General features: G+C 39.1%; 1 protein-coding gene across 1 annotated transcript in view; it reads right to left on the reverse strand.

Annotated features, from left to right (window-relative positions):
• LOC147702336 (ATP-binding cassette sub-family A member 10-like) overlaps window positions 1-20,242 on the reverse strand; it is a 1,673,715-nt gene that overhangs the window by 1,176,787 nt on the left and 476,686 nt on the right. The window contains exon 10 of the mRNA XM_086930968.1: window positions 18,018-18,186. Coding sequence (XP_086787094.1) covers window positions 18,018-18,186 — 169 coding nt within the window. The remainder of the gene's footprint in view (window positions 1-18,017; window positions 18,187-20,242) is intronic.

A 20,242-nucleotide genomic window follows, 5' to 3' on the forward strand; every position in this document is an offset into this window, starting at 1 on the left:
TTCAGATGAAATCAAGTGAGAGGCCTAATTTCACTTGTGTATGTTGTCGACGCACTTATTATAAGAATCAGACTAAGGTAGTGGATTTATATGCAAAAAGTGAAAGGGAAAATAATAGTGAATGGAAGGATTTTGCCACATACTTGATGGTAGAAAATTATTTTGATTTAGGATCGGATTAACGTGTGTGTACTTATTGTTGTAATAAATTAAACCAAAACCAGATGCCTGCTAGGGCAGTTCATAATAATCTGGAATTGGTTGAGATTCCTTCTGAATTGAAGGATTTAAATACTTATGAATCTATTTTGATTCAAAGTATCCATCCCTTTCAGGCTATTGTAAGAATGGAGCCAAAGACAGGGAAGTTGCCTCCAGCAGATTTACAGAGAGGATTAAAGGGAAGAGTTGTTTATTTGCCTCTAGATTTGAACAAAAACATTTACACAATTGGAATAGAAAAAGTGGAAGAGGAACCTCTGGTTATCTTGGTTAATGGGGTTCCGACAAAGAATAAGAAAATATGGCAAGATTTAGTGGATGTTAGGAAAGTCAAAAAGGCAACAGTGTATTTGAAGAAAAATAATAAGTACTATAAGAATGTATATGTTGCAGAAGAGGAAGTAAGTGATGAAGAGGATAGCGATTTGTGTGCTGGCCAAATTGAGAAAGTAGAGGCCTCTAAAAGTGAAGAAATATATGAAAATTATAGTGTTCATCCTTTGCATTCCAAGGAAGTCATGGGGAATGCTATTGAGTTGTTTCAAATGAAACAAGCCAAAGGGAGTCCCATTAGTGTTTGGGAGGAAAGTTTGGAAGCTCGGTGTTTCCCACAGCTATTTCCCACAGGTCGAGGAGGAAGATATGATGAGCGACCTCATCAAATTCCTGCGTCTGAATACCGGACTTTACGATTGTATGCAGAAGATCCTAGGTTTCGTCAATGCATTCCCTATTTGTTTCATCTCCTGTTTGAAAGCGATCTGTCTGGACTGTCATATGCAGTGAACCACATCTTAAAAAGTGGTATACAGATGCGAAATATCTCGGCAAGGGACTTTATGCATAAAGTCAATGTCCAAGACAGTATTTTGGATTCTCACTTAATTAATCTCATGGCGTGTCAGCGTGGTACTAATGAGTACTGGTACCGTCGTCATGGTGATTTAAAATGTATGCTGAGGAACTTAGGAACTCCGACATGGTTCCTCACTCTGAGCTGTGCCGAGTATGGCTGGGAAGACTTACTTGAATTTCTACAAGAGGCAAATGGAAATATTGAAAACATTGAATTCAAGACACCTGGAGAACTGTGGTCTTTGGATCCTGTGAATGTATGCAGGTACTTCAATCATAGATTTGAAGCTATGATGTCTTTCATCACAAATAAGAAGAATCCACCTCTTGGAGAGGTGTTGGATTTCTTCTGGAGAAAGGAGTACCAAGCAAGAGGTGCTCCTCATATACATATGTTGTTGTGGATCAAGGATGCACCTAAATTTGGAACAGATCCGGATGACTTAGGGATGAATTTCATAGAACAGTATTCTACGTGTGCTGTTCCAAACGCAACGGAGAAGAAAAGCCTAAGAGAACAAGTTCTACGTTTCCAAAGCCATCGTTGTGGAAAGTACCGTCGTCGTAAATTCAGAAACAAGGACAAGTTCTACACCAAATGTCGTTTCAACTTTCCACGACCGGTGATTTCTAAAGGAAAAGTGAACAGTTTGATGTCTTCACTGCGACATAATGTGACGAGGAAATCACCCAAAAATACATACAATTTGAAAAGGAACGAAGAGTCCAAGTACATCAACGACTACAACCCAGTGATTTTGTCCATGTGGAATGCTAACATGGATATACAGTTTGTGGGTGACAACTCTATGGCTGTGGCTCGGTATGTGACATCTTACATCACCAAAAAAGAAAAGACAGAACTGAAGGATATGTGGGAGGACATTTCCCATGAAAAGAGCCTCAGCAAGAAGTTGTACAGTTTCAGTCTGAAGATGTTGTCGCATCGAGAAATCGGAGCTTACGAATGTTCAGACCGATTGTCTTCAGCAAGTCTCTATGCCAAATCCAGGAGTATTGTTTGGGCGAGTCTTGGTCTTGCTGCAACGCGAAATCGGGTTCTAAAACCTGTCCGGGAAATTGAATATTTGGCAGAAAAGGAACCAAACAGTACCGACATTTTGAAGACCAACATGTTGGATACATATTATCCAAATCAAAGCAGTTACCTTGAGAATGTTTGTCTATATGAGGTTCTACAAAATTATATATTCAAGAGGAACATCAAAGAAGATATTGAGAAAGGAGTGTATGCTGTAATTGGAAGTGAGGGATGCCTGGTCAAGCAAAGAAAATGCCAATTAGTAAACCATCGAAAATTGAGTGGCGAATCTTCAGAAAAAAAGGAGTTTTTCTATTTAGCACTTTTGCAACTTTTCAAGCCTTGGCGTGCAGAAGAGGAACTGCTTGGAGATTTCCTCTGTTACGAAGACTCTTTCACTGCTGCTAAGGATACCATAGAATGTCCTGCTTTTCCCAAATATCAAGAAATGCTAACTTTGGAAATTGAGCAGGAAGCAACGATTGCAGCCGAGATTGCCAGAGACAGTTCTCAGGACAGTCAGAGTTCTGTTTCATTGAGTCAAGATCCACTTGGAGGACCTATTATCGAAAATGAAGCTGCCACTGCTATGAATGAAGTGGAAAGAGCCATGGCACATGCTCAGGAGGATTCAGTTAACTTAGAAGACTTGGAAAAACAACTCAACGTTGAGCAGAGGAAAATATATGATGAAGTTACCAAGCAAATTGAGCATGGATTAAGTCATGAGAAGAAAGAGTGCTCATGTACATCGTTGAAGCCTGTCCTACTGTATGTGAGTGGAGAAGCGGGAACTGGAAAAAGTTTCCTCATTAAAGCAATTTCATGCTATCTGCAGGAAAGGACTGAGTCATCGCTGTCTTGTGTTGTCACCGCTCCTACTGGACTTGCAGCACATAACATTAAAGGTATTACTTTGCATCGTCTACTGATGCTGCCGGTGGAGCATGACAACAAATTACAATATCACAAGTTATCTGGGGATGCTTGCTGTGAAGTTTCAAGAGTCTTGAGGAAAATGAAACTACTTATCATTGACGAAGTAAGCATGGTTTCCAATGTCATGCTTGCCTTTGTGCATTTGAGAATGCAAGAAGTACTTAAAACTGAATATGATGTGTTATTTGGTGGCAAACACATCATTGTTTTCGGAGATCTTCTGCAGCTGACACCAGTAAAAGGAGAACCTGTGTTCAAAATACTCACGCATGAAGATACCAGGAAGTGCCTAGGGAGCATTGGCGACGTCAATATATGGTTAAACTTCAATTATGCTGAACTGCATGAAAATATGCGTCAGGCAAAAGATGAAGATTACAAGAATATTCTACAAGATATTAGAATTGGAAAAGTGACCGAGCATGGAAAAGAAGCTTTAAATGCACGATTACTTTCAAATTTATATCCCGAACAAGAGATTGTGGCTGAGAATATTTTTCAGAAAATTACTGAGAAGAAATCCGGAATATGTTTGATGCCAACTCTTGCAGAATGTGCCATCTTCAACAACAAAATGTTGAATTTAGAAAAGCAAGAGATTGTGAAACTTGAAGCTATTGACAAAATAGAGCACATGGGATCAACAATTATTTTGTCAGAAAATTTGAAATCAAAATTGGATTCATTAGAGAAGACTATATCTAAAACAGCGGGTTTTGAAAAGACTTTGAATGTGTGTTTAAATTGCCGAATCATTTTGAGAAGAAATTTACATGTTGAAAGAGGTCTGGTAAATGGATCAATGGGTAATGTTGTTGATTTTGAGAAGTACAGAAATAGAGATGGAATAGAATTTTTAAAAATTACATTTGATGGCATTGAGGAAGTACAGCTAATTGGTCGTTGTTCTGCTAGGTTTTTGCTTGTTAAAGACTTATATGTTCGCCGTAAACAGTTTCCTGTTTGCTTGGCATATGCGGTAACAATTCATAAATCGCAAGGTTTAAGTGTAGACAGTGCATTGGTGAATATTGGCAGTTCTGTGTTCAAGGAGGGTATGGCATATGTGGCATTGTCACGAGTTAGAACTTTATCAGGATTGTACTTGATTGACTGTGATGTCACAAACATTTGTGCGGATCTAGATTGTGTTAAGGAATACAATAGGTTAAGAAGAGAGTATGCGCCACATTTGCCTCAATATCCTTTGTTTGAGAAACGTGTGGTAGGCCGGAAACGTAGAAATATCAGTAATAGTAGGGAGGTTGTTGCAAAAAGACTAAAAGTCAATGAACCGAAAATTGTTAGCAGAAAGAAAGTGGATTCTGTTGAAGATGTTGTCGGTTTTCAATTTGAAAACAGTTCTGGTGTCAACTGCTATGCAAATGTAGTGGTTAATGTTCTCTTTTCACTAGAGAGTTTAAAAGAACAGATTCTGTTGAATTCAGAACAAATTTTATGCTGTTTGTTGAATTCTGTTTTCGAGAAATGTAGCACTGATCGAACAAAAGTAGAAAGTGTGTCTGAAGTTCGTTATCTGTTAGATGAATGTTCAGGTCAAACAGACTTCTCTGAAAATAATCAGCAAGATTGTCAGGAGTTTTTAATGTATATGCTTGATGTATTGCAAGATGAGGGTGTAGATGTAGATCACCTGTTTGGGCTTTCTTATCAATGGCAGCATGACTGCGAGAATTGTAGGGTATCAAGTACTACTAGTGTAGACTCAGAAAGATTTATATATTTAACTTTGCCAGACAGTAAATCAGTCTCCTTTAATAAGCTAGTAAATGCAGCGGATCACAACATGGAGTGTAGCCAATGTAAATCTGAAATGATGTCAACATTATTTATACGTAGATATGGACAGTATGTCATTTTAATGATCCAACGATGTAGGCCTGATGGATCAAAATTGTCAACTTTAATAAAAAAATTTGTGGCTTCTCAGCTTTCAATATCAGGAAGGACTTTTGTAACTGTAGCAATTATCTATCACGATGGTCCTTCAACAACATCAGGACATTATACAGCTTATTTAAAGTCTCGAAACGGCTGGTCATTCTGCAATAATTCCGTTGTAACTTTCAAAAAAAAATTGCCGTTTGACCTTAAAAATTCTTACCTGGTGTTTTTAAAACCAAAATTTTAATGAAAGAATCTCGGGATTTCCTGTGAAGAATTGCAAAAGGTTCATGAAGTAGAGGGAATGTAAGTCTGCAATGCTGTCTAGATTATTGGTCCAAAACTTTTAATTATAATGTCAATTTAAAAATCCAACTATATAAACCTGATGCAAGTAAGTCTGCTTCCTAGTAAGCAGTATCAGTGTCATAGGAAAAGGAGAACATGAGTGACAAAGAAGGGTAAGATATTAGTAGTCCAGGATTGTGAAAATAATCTTAAATGTATTCTTTTTGAAAGTTGCGAAAATAGAAAATGTCGGGATTTGATTGGAAGAATTACAAGAGTTGCGAATCGCGGCAACATGATTTGGCCTAGTGGAAACATGTGATAGAATGAGAGAAGTCTTTTCTTCTATGTAACATATTTTTCGAATCGATGGAGGTTTTCTTTCAGAAAGTGGCGGGCTGAAAATATTTATAGCACAACAGAGTGGACGCTGTTCATAGGAGATCCTTCGACGTCATTGAAAGTAAGTTAATTTTAAGGAGTTTTGAAATCAGATTTCTTAGGCTGTATGGGTTTTTTAAACACAGTCATTTTGATTGTGTTTTTTTTCCCCGCTGTTACATGATGAATACCTTCAAGTCACTGATTTAAGTGAAATTTGATACATTCTGAGAACAGCAAAAATAAACCATTTAACATGTATAATTAATGTTCTTCTGTTTGTACTTATGATATACATTTAGAAATGTGAGGTAGATATGGAGAAACTGAGTCTTCTGTAAGTGTCAATTTTAATGCTTACAGTGCTGTACTTCTGGGTACAGTTTTTTTTAAAAAAAGGAATAGGCCTCACCTCAAAGAAAGCTCTTGAAAGCACACATCTTATTTGCATCCTGAAACAATCATTTAAAATATTAGACACAATTTTATGATGGCTTTACATCTTTTTTGCGCTGCTATTGCATCACTATTGTGAGACATCAGCAGTGCAAAAGAAGTACCATGTTCCAAAATAGGTCTCAGTTCATCAGCATGAAGATACTGTTTGTTTAAAATATATATCTTTAGGATTGTGTAGGGGACGTAGAGAAGCAGAGGCTTCTGTAAATGTCAAAGTTGTTGAAAAAGTGTTTCTTCTTGAACCTTTTCCCTTTTCTTTTCTAATTTTTAAATACATGTTGTAATATTTTTGGAAATGTTTGTTCTCTCTTTTACAGATTGAAAGTATGAAAAAATATTTAAAAAAGGTAACAAGAATTATAAGGTAAATGTTTTCTACTCTTTTTACCCGCAATGCACTGCTGATGATGTCACTGACCATGTCATGAATGATGTAATAAGAGGACATGATTTACTTCATTGGTAGGCCTTCACATGCTTTATCTGCTCTGTATTCTTCAACAAGTGTAAAATTGATCTGTAACCCTGAGTAGGTCTCACCTTAAACAAACCTCAGGAGACATCACACCTTATCGTCATCCTGAATTAATAAATAGATCTATTAAACAGTATCTCTGGTTTACTCCCTATAGCTGTCTTTCTTTTTACATTACTCTCTGTTTACTTCCCTTATACTAACTCTTCTTTTTTTTAAAAAAATATTTTTTTGGTTCGCTTCAAGTTCGCGAACCGGGCAGCGAACTGGAAAGCGAACCAAAAGAAATAGAGCTTGCCAGAGTGCTAAACATTCTAGCAATTTTATTTGAAAGGGGAGGTAGTTCTGAAAAGAACTTTTTTTTAATGTTTTTGTTGTTTTATTTTATTTTTATTTTTTTCTGAACATTTTTTGTTTTTTTTGTATTTTTAGAACAGTTTTATGTTTTTTTGTGTTTTTCATGGAGGGGAAACAACAAAAAAACAGGCATTGAAAAGGGCTCAACAGGAGCAAAGAAAGAATTACTGCTTGGGTGGGTTAGGGCAGTTATGGTTATCAAACACCAAGTTGATTAAGTTTACGCTCATGTTGCCACATGAGAGCATAGCACCACAATGTATGCACGTAAACTTCATGTGCTTGAAGTTTGGCTGTATGTTTGGCACAGTTTCCTGTGCCTCTCTTGCAGTCAAAGATATATTTGAAGTTGATCTGGCCACAGGAGTTGTCGCGGGATTATCTTGCAGGTCCCTTAACTCTGCCCGGCTGTAATTTAATGGATGCCACCTGACCATATGGCGATGCATAGTATAGTTGCCCATACTATACTTTTTGTCTGTGCCTCGAGATAATCTTTTTTTGCAAATTAGGCAGGTGGCATATTTGGCATTAACCTTCTTCTCCCCTCGAGGAATTGAGAAAAACTGCCATATAAAACTTGTTTTCCTTCGGGAAACACGGGGCAACTCCTGAATAAATTCAGGTTCATCAGTGTCCTCTTCTTCTAAGTCGTCCTCTTCCTCCTCTCTGTTGGAAATGAATTGTGATGGTGGTCCTCTCTTGTCATGAGGAGGTTGAGGTGGTGGTGGGGGTCCACCAGCTGAAGCAAAGATAGAAGCCATTGCAATCAAAATGGAAAATGGTCTTTCTCTCACCAAGATGAAAGTCAGAGTGAGGAAAGAAGAAGGGGTTTACATGATTTGGGAAAAGCAAAAGTTCTGAACCAATGAAAAGTGTTATTTTTAGGTCACATGACCTAGTCATACATCATTTGGAAACCAAAAGTGAAATGAACCAATGAAAAGTTTGATAAACAAGTCACATGACTTGTTCCGCTTACATTACGCGGTGCGCGCCGCGTCCCGCATCGTTTCCGGTTCGCGGTCCGGAGCACTTTCGGGAGCGCTAAAGCGGCGCGTCATAAGACGCATTACGCGACAATGATACGTCGCGCTTCCGCGACGCGTCACAGTTCCGCTAACGAAACGTTTACCGGTTCGCGTACTAGATCGCGGCATCAAGATGAGCTAACGGAAAGCTTCCCGGTTCGCTTACCGGAAGCGAAGAAAAAAAATATTTCAAAAAAAATTATCAATAAACATCTAAAATATATTTTGGGTTTTAAAGAAGAATACATTTTACAGCTACAGATGTTAGCTTTTAAAAAACCAATGAAATTCACAGAAAAAACCATAGGTTATAGTCCATATATAGTTAGGAATTTGCATTTACAAAACCTTGAAAATTCAATGAAAAAACCATTGGTTATAGAACATATATAGTTAGGAATTTGCATTTACAAAACCTTATTTTACTCGCATAAAACCATTGAAATTCCATACACACGTGATCAAGGCAAGTCGCCGAAACGCGTTGTGTGATTAAAACCAAGGTTCTACTTGCACTTTTGGACTGTGTTTGATTCCTGAGCGCGTGATCAAGGCAAGTCGCCGAAACGCGTTGTGTGATTAAAACCAAGGTTCTACTTGCACTTTTGGACTGTGTTTGATTCCTGAGAGCGTACAATATTGGAATTTTCGTTGTTGGATATTGACTTTCCGGTTGCTTCGCCGGAGTGTACGCCACTTGTCTACGGGTCACCGCGTTGCAGCAGGAGCAGCTTTGTGTTGGTATATATATATATATATATATATATATATATATATATATATATATATATATATATATATATATTCACTGAAAAAACCATAGGTTTCAGCAATGTTATAGTTAAAAATTTGCATTTAAAAAACCTTAGAAATTCACTGAAAAAACCATGGGTTTTCCACACGTTATAGTTTGGAATTAGCATTTAAAAAACCTTAGAAATTTATTGAAAAAACGATAGGTTTCACACATGTTATAGTTAGTGGGACATTTCCCTCATACAAAACCATTAAAATCCCCCCGTTATAGTTAATTCAGCTAACTATAACTTGCGCGCCCGCAATGCACGCTGATGGCGTCACATATTACATCACTCATGACATGGTCAGTGACATCACTCATGACATCTCAAATGACATCACTGATGACATCATCCTTCTGAAAGAGTGGCAGACCTCTTCTCAGCGTAATATAACCCTTGATACACATATTTAAAAATTCAAAAATTTTCCAAAATGTCCAGCTAACTATAACATGTGTGAAACCTATGGTTTTTTCAGTGAATTTCTAAGGTTTTTTAAATGTTAATTCTTAACTATAACCTGTGTGAAACCTATGGTTTTTTTCAGTGAATTTCTAAGGTTTTTTCAAGGCTAATTTTTAGCTATAACAAGGCTGAAACCTATGGTTTTTTCAGTGAATTTCAAAGGTTTTTGTAAATGATAATTTTTAAATGTATTAATTGTTATTTTTTATACTGATTTACTACATTATTTTAAACTATTTATTTTGAGATATTTTATGTTTTAAATTACATTACATATTTTTAATATAAATTGAAAAAAAATGTTTTTAAAAATATGGAAATTGTAATATTTTTTATTTTTATTTCATATTTTTTTAATTTATATATATTTTATATAGCAGGCAATGATATCCTATGGAAGGAAATTCAAGTTACTGGTAAGTACAGTTAAATTTACTTTTCAGGAATAGATTGGGGAATTAATTCCTCTTCCATCCTGAGGTCCCCTTGTGAGCCAACTAGCCCACCAGGTACCTCCAGTATCCGTCAGGCAGCTGTGTTGAAAAGAGGTGTTCAAAGGGCACGCACCCTTTTTACAACACTCTGCAACACAGCTCCGTGGCGCTTACTGGAGATACCTGTTGGACTAGTTGCCCCCTCGGGGACCTCTGGATTGAACAGGAATTAATTACCCAACTTAAAACGCCCCTCAGGGCATGTTTGCACTGACATCACCTCAAGCCCCACCCCCTACCTTCACCACTGTGCTAACGTGCCCTGTAGAGTATTCTAAGTTGGGATATTAAATCTCCTTGCATACTGGGGGTCCCTGGGGGCCAACTAGCCCACCGGGAACCTCCAGTATGCGCCAGGAGGCTGCATTGCGGAGAGGTGTAATGAGACCACACCCCTTTTTACACCTCTCTGCAACACAGTCCTCGGGCACGTTTGCAGAGGGGGAACTTATTCCCCTTGCATACTGGGGGTCCATGCGGGCCAACTAGCCGACTAGGAACCTCCGGTATGCGCCAGGGAGCTGCATTGCAGAGAGGTGTAATGAGGCCGCGGTCCTTTTTACACCTCTCTGCAACGCAGCCCCCTGGTGTGTTTGCAGAGGAAGAACCAATTCCCCTTGCACACTGGGGCTCCATGGGGGTCAACTAGCCCACCTGGAACCTACAGTATGCGCCAGGGGGTTGCGTTGCTTTGGTCCGGGGGTGGTGGTCCCTGGGGCAGGGTGGGGTGGATTGGGGCCCCCCCACACTTCTTTTTCACTATGCCCTCGGGATTTGGTCCCTCGGGGGGGAATTTGAAAAAAAGCAGACTGGGTTTTTAACAAAAATTTGGCTGGCCTTGGAGGTCCTTGTGGGACCACCTTAGAAGGTCAAGGGGGTCAGGGTGTTTCTACCCTGCCCCCTTTTTGCGTTCTACACGTTTGTTTTTCTGCTATCTTGTGCCTCGGTCTACCGAGCACAAGATGGCTGGCAACACTTCCTGGTTTTTTAGTGTTGACAGACAGTTGACAGCCAATCAGAATGCAGCTGGTGCTCGGAAAGGTACGCGTTCGGTACTGGCTAAGAACCTATGGAAAATTGCACGGGGAAAACATGTTTTGAGACCCCCTTTTTTCTCGGCCCCTGCTGCACAGATCACCCCCAAACTTTCAGGGAAGGAGCGGAGAGGAGCAGGCCATTTTCTTAGAGAAATTCGCGAAGATTCGTCTACCCGCGCCAAAGTTATTCCAAATAGAATGTTGCAAATTTCCTATGGAAAGTAGGTTTTAACTATAACTAGGTATTATATATATATATATATATATATATATATATATATATATATATATATATATATATATATATATATATATATATATATATATATATATATATATATATATATATGTATATATATATATATATATATACATATATATATATATATGTATGTATATATATATATATAGATAGATAGATAGATAGATAGATAGATAGATAGATAGATAGATAGATAGATAGATAGATAGATAGATAGATAGATAGATAGATAGATAGATAGATAGATAGAGATATATACATCATAAGAAAAATTACACTTCTTTCCCACCATGATCAATCAAGCTCTTCCAGTCAAGAAGTAAAAAGGATTTTATTACAGCAGGCAGTCTGATAGTGTTAGCATTACACGTTTCAACCCTCACTGGGTCTTAATCATATGCAGCTGTGAAAATAAGTAGTCTTCAAATTTAAATACACTTGGTTTGATGGACTGTGAAAAAGGACGCTGCGTGCAGATACCTGGTTTTAAAATGCATCAGTCACATATAAATACTTGTTTTCATTTCCAATCTGGGACTGAAAAACATTTTCCTTAAACAATACTCTTATTTGTTTTCTTGGCAGTACATTATTTTGAAGCAATGTCTGAGTTTGTTAAATTTCAGCCCCAGTACTGCTTGCATATAAACTACAGGGACCACAATGCACAGCATCTGTGTTTCAAAATACCGCATAGCATCCTTTCTATATTTGTATTTATTCTGAATGTCTGCCTCAGTGAAAAGGTTTTAGAAAATTACATCATGTCCACCTTGTGTCTCATAGGAGTGAATTCCATGTTGGGCAGGAGGCAGATACACTTTTTTCTCCTCCATTAGTCTCAGGAAGACCTCTCTTTTCTATGGCTGCCCTTTTTCATTTATATATATATTCACACACACACCCGCAAACACACACGCACACACACACACACACACACACTTTAATACATTAAATTAGTAGGTGTAGTAAGGATTGTGTTTCCATGAGAAATGCTACGTTTTTGTTTTCTTATATCTCTGGCACTGTTTCACGAAACATTCTGAAAAAACAAACTTTTTTAGCTCCTTCCTGGATAGTTATGGTGTGATCAGTTAAGCAAGGGCCAAGAAAAAGAGTCTGTCCCAAAATGCTTTTTCCTCATTATTTTTCCATAGTAACTATGGACATTGCTCCAGCTCAATCCGCTGATGGAATTTACACAAAATTCGGGAGAAAGCTAGATCTTGTCCAGAAAGGCTGCTTTTTGTGAGTTGGTATAAATCCATTGAGTTGATTTGAAAAATGAATGCTCAATCTTATTGTATACTTCACAACGTGAAGGATCTATGGGGCTAGCAGATCTCATGGATAGATATGACTGGCTGCCACCACATCAACAAAGATGTGGCTGTAGCCATCTTAGGACTTCGTACAGAAATAACAGTGAACTAAAAATAGGAGGGCAGGGTTGGGATACCCTGAAAATCTAAGCCTTGTGGTGGGGTCAAAAATGTTTGTTTTTTAATATTTTGCTGAGAATTCATGGAGAATCCACACTACTTGGGTTAACCCCCCTCCCCCGGGTAAACCAGGTCAAAAAGTGGAGTGCAATATTTTCATTTTTTTAATTGTGGAGGCGGGCACCTGGCCTCCCTTCCTTAGGGACCACATCTCCTGGTGGAAATGCATAAAAAAGGCAAGGTGGCCATGCGCCTCCCTTACTGGGCCTTTATAGGTTCTGCAGGACTCATTGCATAGGGATGCATGTTATTAAAAAGGGGAGGGGCAGTGGATCCCCCTTAGCTGAGCCACTGAAGCGCCACGGACCCCATCTTCCAGGACCAGCTCAATTACTGTGTTCATGGGGAGGCCACCCTCGGACACAGTAGTTTACCTGCCCTCATCAGTGCAGGGAGAAAAAGATATGTTTACTCCCACCTGGCGGAGACATTTTTAAATTCCCACTGGGTGGGAACAGATATTCCTACCTTGCCTGCAGGAGGGTGGGAAGGGAAGGGATATTTTTCCACATTGTCAGGAGCTTTAAAAAGGTTGGATCAGACTTCTGTTTCCCTCAAAACACATTGATCCTGCCCAGTGAGAGGAAACAGAAACAATTTTGCCTGCCGGGCAGGAGGAATGTCAGCTCCTGCAGTATGCGGAGAGCTGGCTTGGGCCTTGGGTCTCTCCCCCAGCCCCCAACTTGCTGCTTAATGGATGCCCCTTGTTGGCACTGGAGCACCCACACACGGGAAGGGGGTCGCCTCAGCCACAATATGATCAAGGAGGGGGGTCTTGCACCCCCTCCTCTATGAGTTAAGTACAGACCCCGGTGGATGAGATACCTGGGGTCTATTAAGGCTCTGGAAGGGGGCTAGACGGCCCCCTCTACTTTTTATAAATATGAGTAATGTCACTGACCATGTCATGAGTGATGTAATATGTGACGTCATCAGCAGTGCATTGCGGGCGCGCGAGTTATAGTTAGCTGAACTAACTATAACGGGGAAATTTCAATGGTTTTGTATGAGTGAAATGCCCAGCTAACTATAACATGTGTGAAACCTATGTTTTCTTTAGTGAATTTCTAAGGTTTTTTAAATTCTAATTCCTAGCTATAACGTGGCTGAAACCTATGGTTTTTTCAGTGAATTGCAAAGGTTTTGTAAATGATAATTCTTAAATGCATTATTATATTTCTTTCTTTTTATACTAATTTCCTACATTGTTATTATAAATATTGATACTTATTTAATTTTTGAAATAGTATTTCATATTCTTAATGTAAAATAATAACAATACTAAATTCAAAAATATTTTTTAATTAATAATTATTTTCCCCAATATATTAAAATTAAATTCTATATAATTCCTTTTTCATAGTTTTTTTCCCGTATTTGTACTGTACGCGTACAGTGATCGCACCATCCATTGTACAGTAAATCGTCATCTGCGCGTACACGCGCACACGTTACGGATACACTTTGACATTACACTCTCCTTGCAGAATTGTAATCATTCAGCCACTACCCAAGTACTCATGGTGAAAGTGTGACTTAGGGCATTAACTGCTTCAAACACCTACACACTACGAATCCAGTGTTCTATCCACCAACAAACTCCTCTTTTATACCTTCAATTCCCAAATCTGTATTCTTACCCTTCAAGTAAACACTATCATACTTCTGTTTCAGAATTGTAGTGACCATACAGCTGACTATGACTATTTGTTTATCTATACACTGTTCTAAATGAATGGATGTATGACGTTACAACGCATACTTTCACAATGCATACCATCACAACGCAATTTTTACAACGCAGGAGCCATTTCAACGCATGCCATTACAACGCATGCCATTACAACACAGATGCTATTACAACGCATGCCATTACAACATAAGTATAGGTAAGTATATCATTTTATTATTATTAATTTAATTTTAATTTAATTTTAATTTTTTTTATTATTTATTTAAAGAAACTTTAATTTATATTTAATATAATTTATTTTAGTATTCTAAATCCAGGGGGTTGTAATAGTAGGGTAAGTGTTGGATAGTGTAGGGGTAAAAATTACTATTCTAACTCCAGGTGGGTGTTATAGTAGGGTAAGTGCTGGATAGTGTAGGGGTAAAAATTACTATTCTAACTCCAGGGGGGTGTAATAGTATGGTAAGTGTTGGATAGTGTAGGGGTAAAACTTACTATTCTAACTCCAGGGGGGTGTAATAGTAGGGTAAGTGCTGGATAGTGTAGGGGTAAACATTACTATTCTAACTCCAGGGGGGTGTAATAGTAGGGTAAGTGCTGGATAGTGTAGCCGTAAAAATTACTATTCTAACTCCAGGGGGTGTAATAGTAGGGTAAGTGCTGGTAGTGTAGGGGTAAAAATTACTATTCCAACTCCAGGGGGGGGGTGTAATAGTAGGATAAGTGCTGGATAGTGTAGGGGTAAAAATTACTATTCTAACTCCAGGGGGGGTGTAATAGTAGGGTAAGAGTTGGATAGTGTAGGGGTAAAAATTACTATTCTAACTCCAGGGGTGTGTAATAGTAGGGTAAATGCTGGATAGTGTAGGGGTAAAAATTACTATTCTATCTCCGGGGGGTTAAATTAAAATTATTTTAATGTAATTAAATATTAATTTTAAGTACTTAATTTAAATTAAAAAAATATATATATATTCAAATTATAAAAAATTAAATTATTATCATTTTCATAAAATTAATAAAAAAATTGTAATTAAAGTAAAATAAATTATTATTAATAAAAGTATATAAAAGTATATACTTACCTATACTTACGTTGTAATGGCATGCGTTGTAATAGCATCTGCGTTGTAATGGCATGCGTTGTAATGGCATGCGTTGTAATAGATCCTGCGTTGTAAAAGTTGCGTTGTGATGGTTGTTCCCATAAATTAATCCATTTACTACATTAAAACACTAAACAGCAGATGTACAAAGAGTGCTTCATCCCCAGAAATAAGCCACTTATTGTATACTGTGACATCACCTCCTTGTAGCGCAGGACTTTATAATGTGATGCAATTTCCAGATGCATCACATTGTAAATACCACATATCATGGCACATCTTTTACACCAACACCTTTGTAAAAGAGACACAAGGGAGTTGTAAATCCACGCCTAACACATACAAATTCCTCCAGGCAGTTTCACCAGCAGTGCAAATTGAAGCAGAGACTTGTAACATAATTATAGGCATATGTTACATTCAAGTCCTTCGGAGGTACTACAATATACTATAGGTAAACTGCTTATAGATTTATACTGTAGCACTTCCTTATAGTTCTGCACTTTCACATTCACCAAACACTAGTAATGTATTAATTCATTCACGTATAAACTTCACATTCATTCTGACAAACTTTTATACACATAGAAATATAGTTCTTTCTTTGACCAGTGAAGGTAGTTCTAAAAAGAACTGTTTTTTTTCTGTTTTTAGTTTTCAAATTTTTTTGTGTTTTTTAAACCCAAAAAATTGAAGTGGAACTCAAAAAGTATCCAACAGGAACAAAATAATTTTAAAAAAATGCTAATGTCGAGTACAGCGATTCTCCTGCATCCAGCGTTTCATCAGGTCAATAGACTGTTCCCCATAACACAAAAGTTTATCTCAATTAATGCATACAATTTTAACATTAGCAAAATCAGATCAATATGTGGGTGTGGACTGCTTGCTGGAAATGTGGTGCAGCAGTTGATGTACTTGGCGCACTAGCAGGTGGGTTGTCCTGCAAGCTCCGTCTTACCGCTTGAGCAAAGTTGTTTGCGTGCAAGTTCTTCACGTGTCGCACTATATTTGCTGTACCAAAGGAGTAGTTTTTTACATGGATCACCAGGAAAAAGAGTTGTTTGGCAAATTTTACAGGTTACTTTGGAGCATTAACCTGTTTTTGCATTTCTGGAAAAGTAACTTCCAGATTACAGCTTCTTTCCTCTTCTTTGGAGGTTCTTCAGGAATGAAATCTCCATCTGAAGAATGGCTGTAATATGAGTCCATTGATGATATTATGGTGTTTTTTTGGTCTATTTTACAGGATTCTCAGAAGAAATGCTTCTTCTTAGAAAGTCAAACTAAATGATTAAAATGGGAACAAACTTTCAACATTTACAATAGCAACTATTATGAACTAATCAAATCTCTTCTTTTAAAGTCACATGGCTTTCCGTACGCTTATGCTGAGCTTCATGTGCTCTTACGCATGACGTTCCACCGTGATTTCTCTAATTGCTTTTAAAAGTAATTTATGATTGTCCAAACTTTAAAAAAACAATTTTCATAACGAATCTAGATAATGTAGTCTATTAGTATGTTAATTAAATATATAAGTATATCTTTTTAAAAAATTAAAAACATTTGCGCCTTTCACGTACGGGGTGCTGTACATGACGTCACACAGAAACTTCGATGCGACGCGTAACATTCAAGAGTATTCGTAGCATAAGCAAGAGTACGCCCTGAGAATGATTACCAGTACAAACTATGATGCGATCACTTTCTCACTGTCAAATCAGAGCACAGGGCGCGCTATGAGAGTGGTCACTCATTGGAGATCAGATTCTGGCCCTACCTCTGTGCACATAAAAACCCCACCCATGTCTGTCTCTGTTGTTAATTATTGGTCCACACACTCACACTTGCACATGCATGGTACACGCCCGCCCACACTTTCCTAGATATCACCACATAGCTTTCTTGCTATTACTAAGCCTGGAAACCAATACATTAGCCAATAGGAGGTCCCCCAGGGCCGCCATTCTTCTAGACTGCGAAAACGCCACCAATGATGGCCCTGGACATAGTTTGGTCAATCCCCGCAGTGCCCATATAAAGCGGCTACTAACGTAAGCACGCTCTCTTTTGCCTGCACTGCGGTGACAGACAGGCTCTCATTGTCGTCGATTGTATTATGAATTGTTTGCTCGAGAGCAGAAAGACTCATGACACTCGACGTGGTGTCACTGCTGCTGGCATCCAGCGAGGCCACCATAGCCGCAGTGTCGGCGTCGCCCGCGCCCACCCACCCAGGCCCAGCCAAAGCCCCAGCCAAGGTACGTAGATGTGGAACTAGAAATAGTAAATGTATAGTATCCTATATATACTTGTCTTTCAATATTTGTCCCTTGATAGTCTGTCCTCTATATGCGTATGCCATTGTGTTTCTGTTGTTGAATTCAGTAGTACAGTCAGCTAGACTACACCAATACAGCATAGTAGAATGTGCTCTATTAATGCTGTAGAGCAGTCACAAAACAACACTGCGGAAGGTAAGGTGAAGGAGACTTTCACAGAATGCAAAAGTTGACTTCCAAGAAATGGGCAAACATCCTTTAAACTCTTATTAATATATACTTGGTATAGTTGAGATTTTGTAAAACTTTGAAAGAGGAAATTAAAACAAGAAGGGCTGAACCCTCATAAATTACATCCTAGGTTTGAAGAGTTTGAATCATAGTGTAACAAGTATTGCATTGTCATGTGGTGTTCCTACCTGATGGCTTCTTTCCCACGAAATTCTGGAGTCACTGCTTCAATGAAATCACTGGCACTTTCCCCATTGCTGACATTATCGGACACCACCTCGATCCCACTTTTGTTGTGTGTGGACCAATAGGATGACTTTAAGAAGAAAAACGGAGAACGTCGTCTTCCATAGGTGTCTAGTTTCAAAAAATTGAAATGTCATGTTCAGTATAATCAATTTGAAATAATATCGTTTTCACATTTTTTTCTATCCACACAATATTAGTAATATAGAAAATGCTAAATTATTAACCTATATTAAGAGAGGTATAAAGGAAATGGTCATTCTTCATGATGAGCTGCATGTCAATCCATGCCACTATGCCATTGTTGTACTACATCGTAGAACAGGTATTGTGTTTAGTCTGTCAGTTTTATGGAATATATAAACCGGATGTGGTTGAAAAAGAACACCGCTAAGACATTTAGTTGCTTATTATGATGAGTTGACCGACACCGTTCCAGTCTCGGGACTGACCGGCTGACCTCTGTTCGACAGTTCCGACCCCCTGATTACAATGCGACCGAACACTGTTTGCTTGGTTACTCCCATTTCTCTATGGGAGCTTGTGTTATGGCTTCAAACGGGCCGGTAAACCGGCTCCCATTGAGAAATGGGTGTGTGTGTAAAGCCATGCACCCTGTGGCAGGCACCCCCTGGTGCCTGCCATTCAGTGCAGGAATTTATGGAGGGGCACCCTAGGTACCCCCTCGGCCACCAACCGTAGGCCGCGGAAGCAAAGGGTCCCTGTTAGGGGCCACCAAAATTGCTTTCCAACAGCATTTCCCTGTTGGAAAGCCTGGCACAGAAAGGCTGTGGCAAACCGATATCGTAATCCTGAAATCAGAAATCAGAAACGCCGTCCTTAGGCGATTACTTGAAGTGCTCAAAATGTAATCCATGATGAATTTCGCCCAACAACCAAATTAATTAAACATTACATTTTCAGCACTACAAGTCCCAAGAGGCTCCTTTCACTTGTCCATTGGAGGGCGTTATTTAACAAGGATGAAGTGGTGTTTGTATAAGTGTGTAGATGAGTAACTGTAAGTATAATCAATTGTTTGCATAAGTCAGAAGGATGTCTTTATAAGTGAATACAATGTGTGCTGGTGTGTAATGTTGAAATAGGCGTATTAGTATATTTGATAGTGTTCTGTTAATTATTCACTGCATATAACACTGAATCTATAGGTAAGTGATTACATGTGTGAATCATTGAGTGGGTGTTTAGAAATTTCTATTGGTGCGTCAATGGTTTCAAATATGGCACTTTCTATTTTACATTGAGTGATGAAATATTATACTAGTGTGTAATGAGGTGTATTTCATTGTCACGTGGATGATGTCATCAGTGATGTCATCAGGGATGTCATTAAGATGTCATCAGTGATGTCATCAGTGATGTCACTGACCATGTCATGAATGATGTAATATGTAACATCATCAGCAGTGGATTGCGGGCACGCGAGTTATAGTGAGTACAACTATATATAACGGGGGAATTTCAATGGTTTTGTATGAGTAAAATGTCCAGCTAACTATGGAAAGGGGCGACCATTCGGTCCCCCCGAACGTATGGCGGAGTACCACGATCCCCCCGGGAAGCCATCTTGGGCGGGAGGCGAGTCTCGGCTGGTATGCCCGAAGCGGCGTAGCCGGGGCGCGCCTTTTTCCCGCCCTGGAGTGGGCTGGCCTAGACACTGACGCGGCCGGGCCACGCCCTCGGGGCAGGCCGGGGCGGGTTGACGCCCGCCCCGAAGACGGATAAAAGGAGCAACAAGCCAAGGAAGCATCCTCTTGTTCCTGTGCTCTGAAGCTGCACCACCTCGCTGCACGTGAGCTCGAGACGGAACGAAGAGCCAATTTTGAGCGTTGTAATCTTTCTTGTTTGTTTTTTAGATACTCTGTCGGAAGAATGCCTAAGAAGGCGGGAAAGCGAATGACTACCGACCAGATGCTGCGTGTTCTCATGAAGGAGGTGACCGACTTAAAGAAACGAATGGCGGAGAAAGACGAGGAAGGGGGGCCGAAACGTCCTCTGGCAGGAGCAGCTCCAGGAGGAAAAGGCAAGAGGCCCAGGAGGGGAACAGCAGGGGGAGACGTCCCAGTTCCCTGTACCCCACTCGAAGCACCCACTCCTTTACCGGAGGAAGGGAATCCGATTCCCGTAGTGGTCACTCCCGTGTCCG

This window comes from Lissotriton vulgaris, chromosome 7, assembly GCF_964263255.1.
Source record: "Lissotriton vulgaris chromosome 7, aLisVul1.2, whole genome shotgun sequence".
NCBI classification, from domain to species: domain Eukaryota; kingdom Metazoa; phylum Chordata; class Amphibia; order Caudata; family Salamandridae; genus Lissotriton; species Lissotriton vulgaris.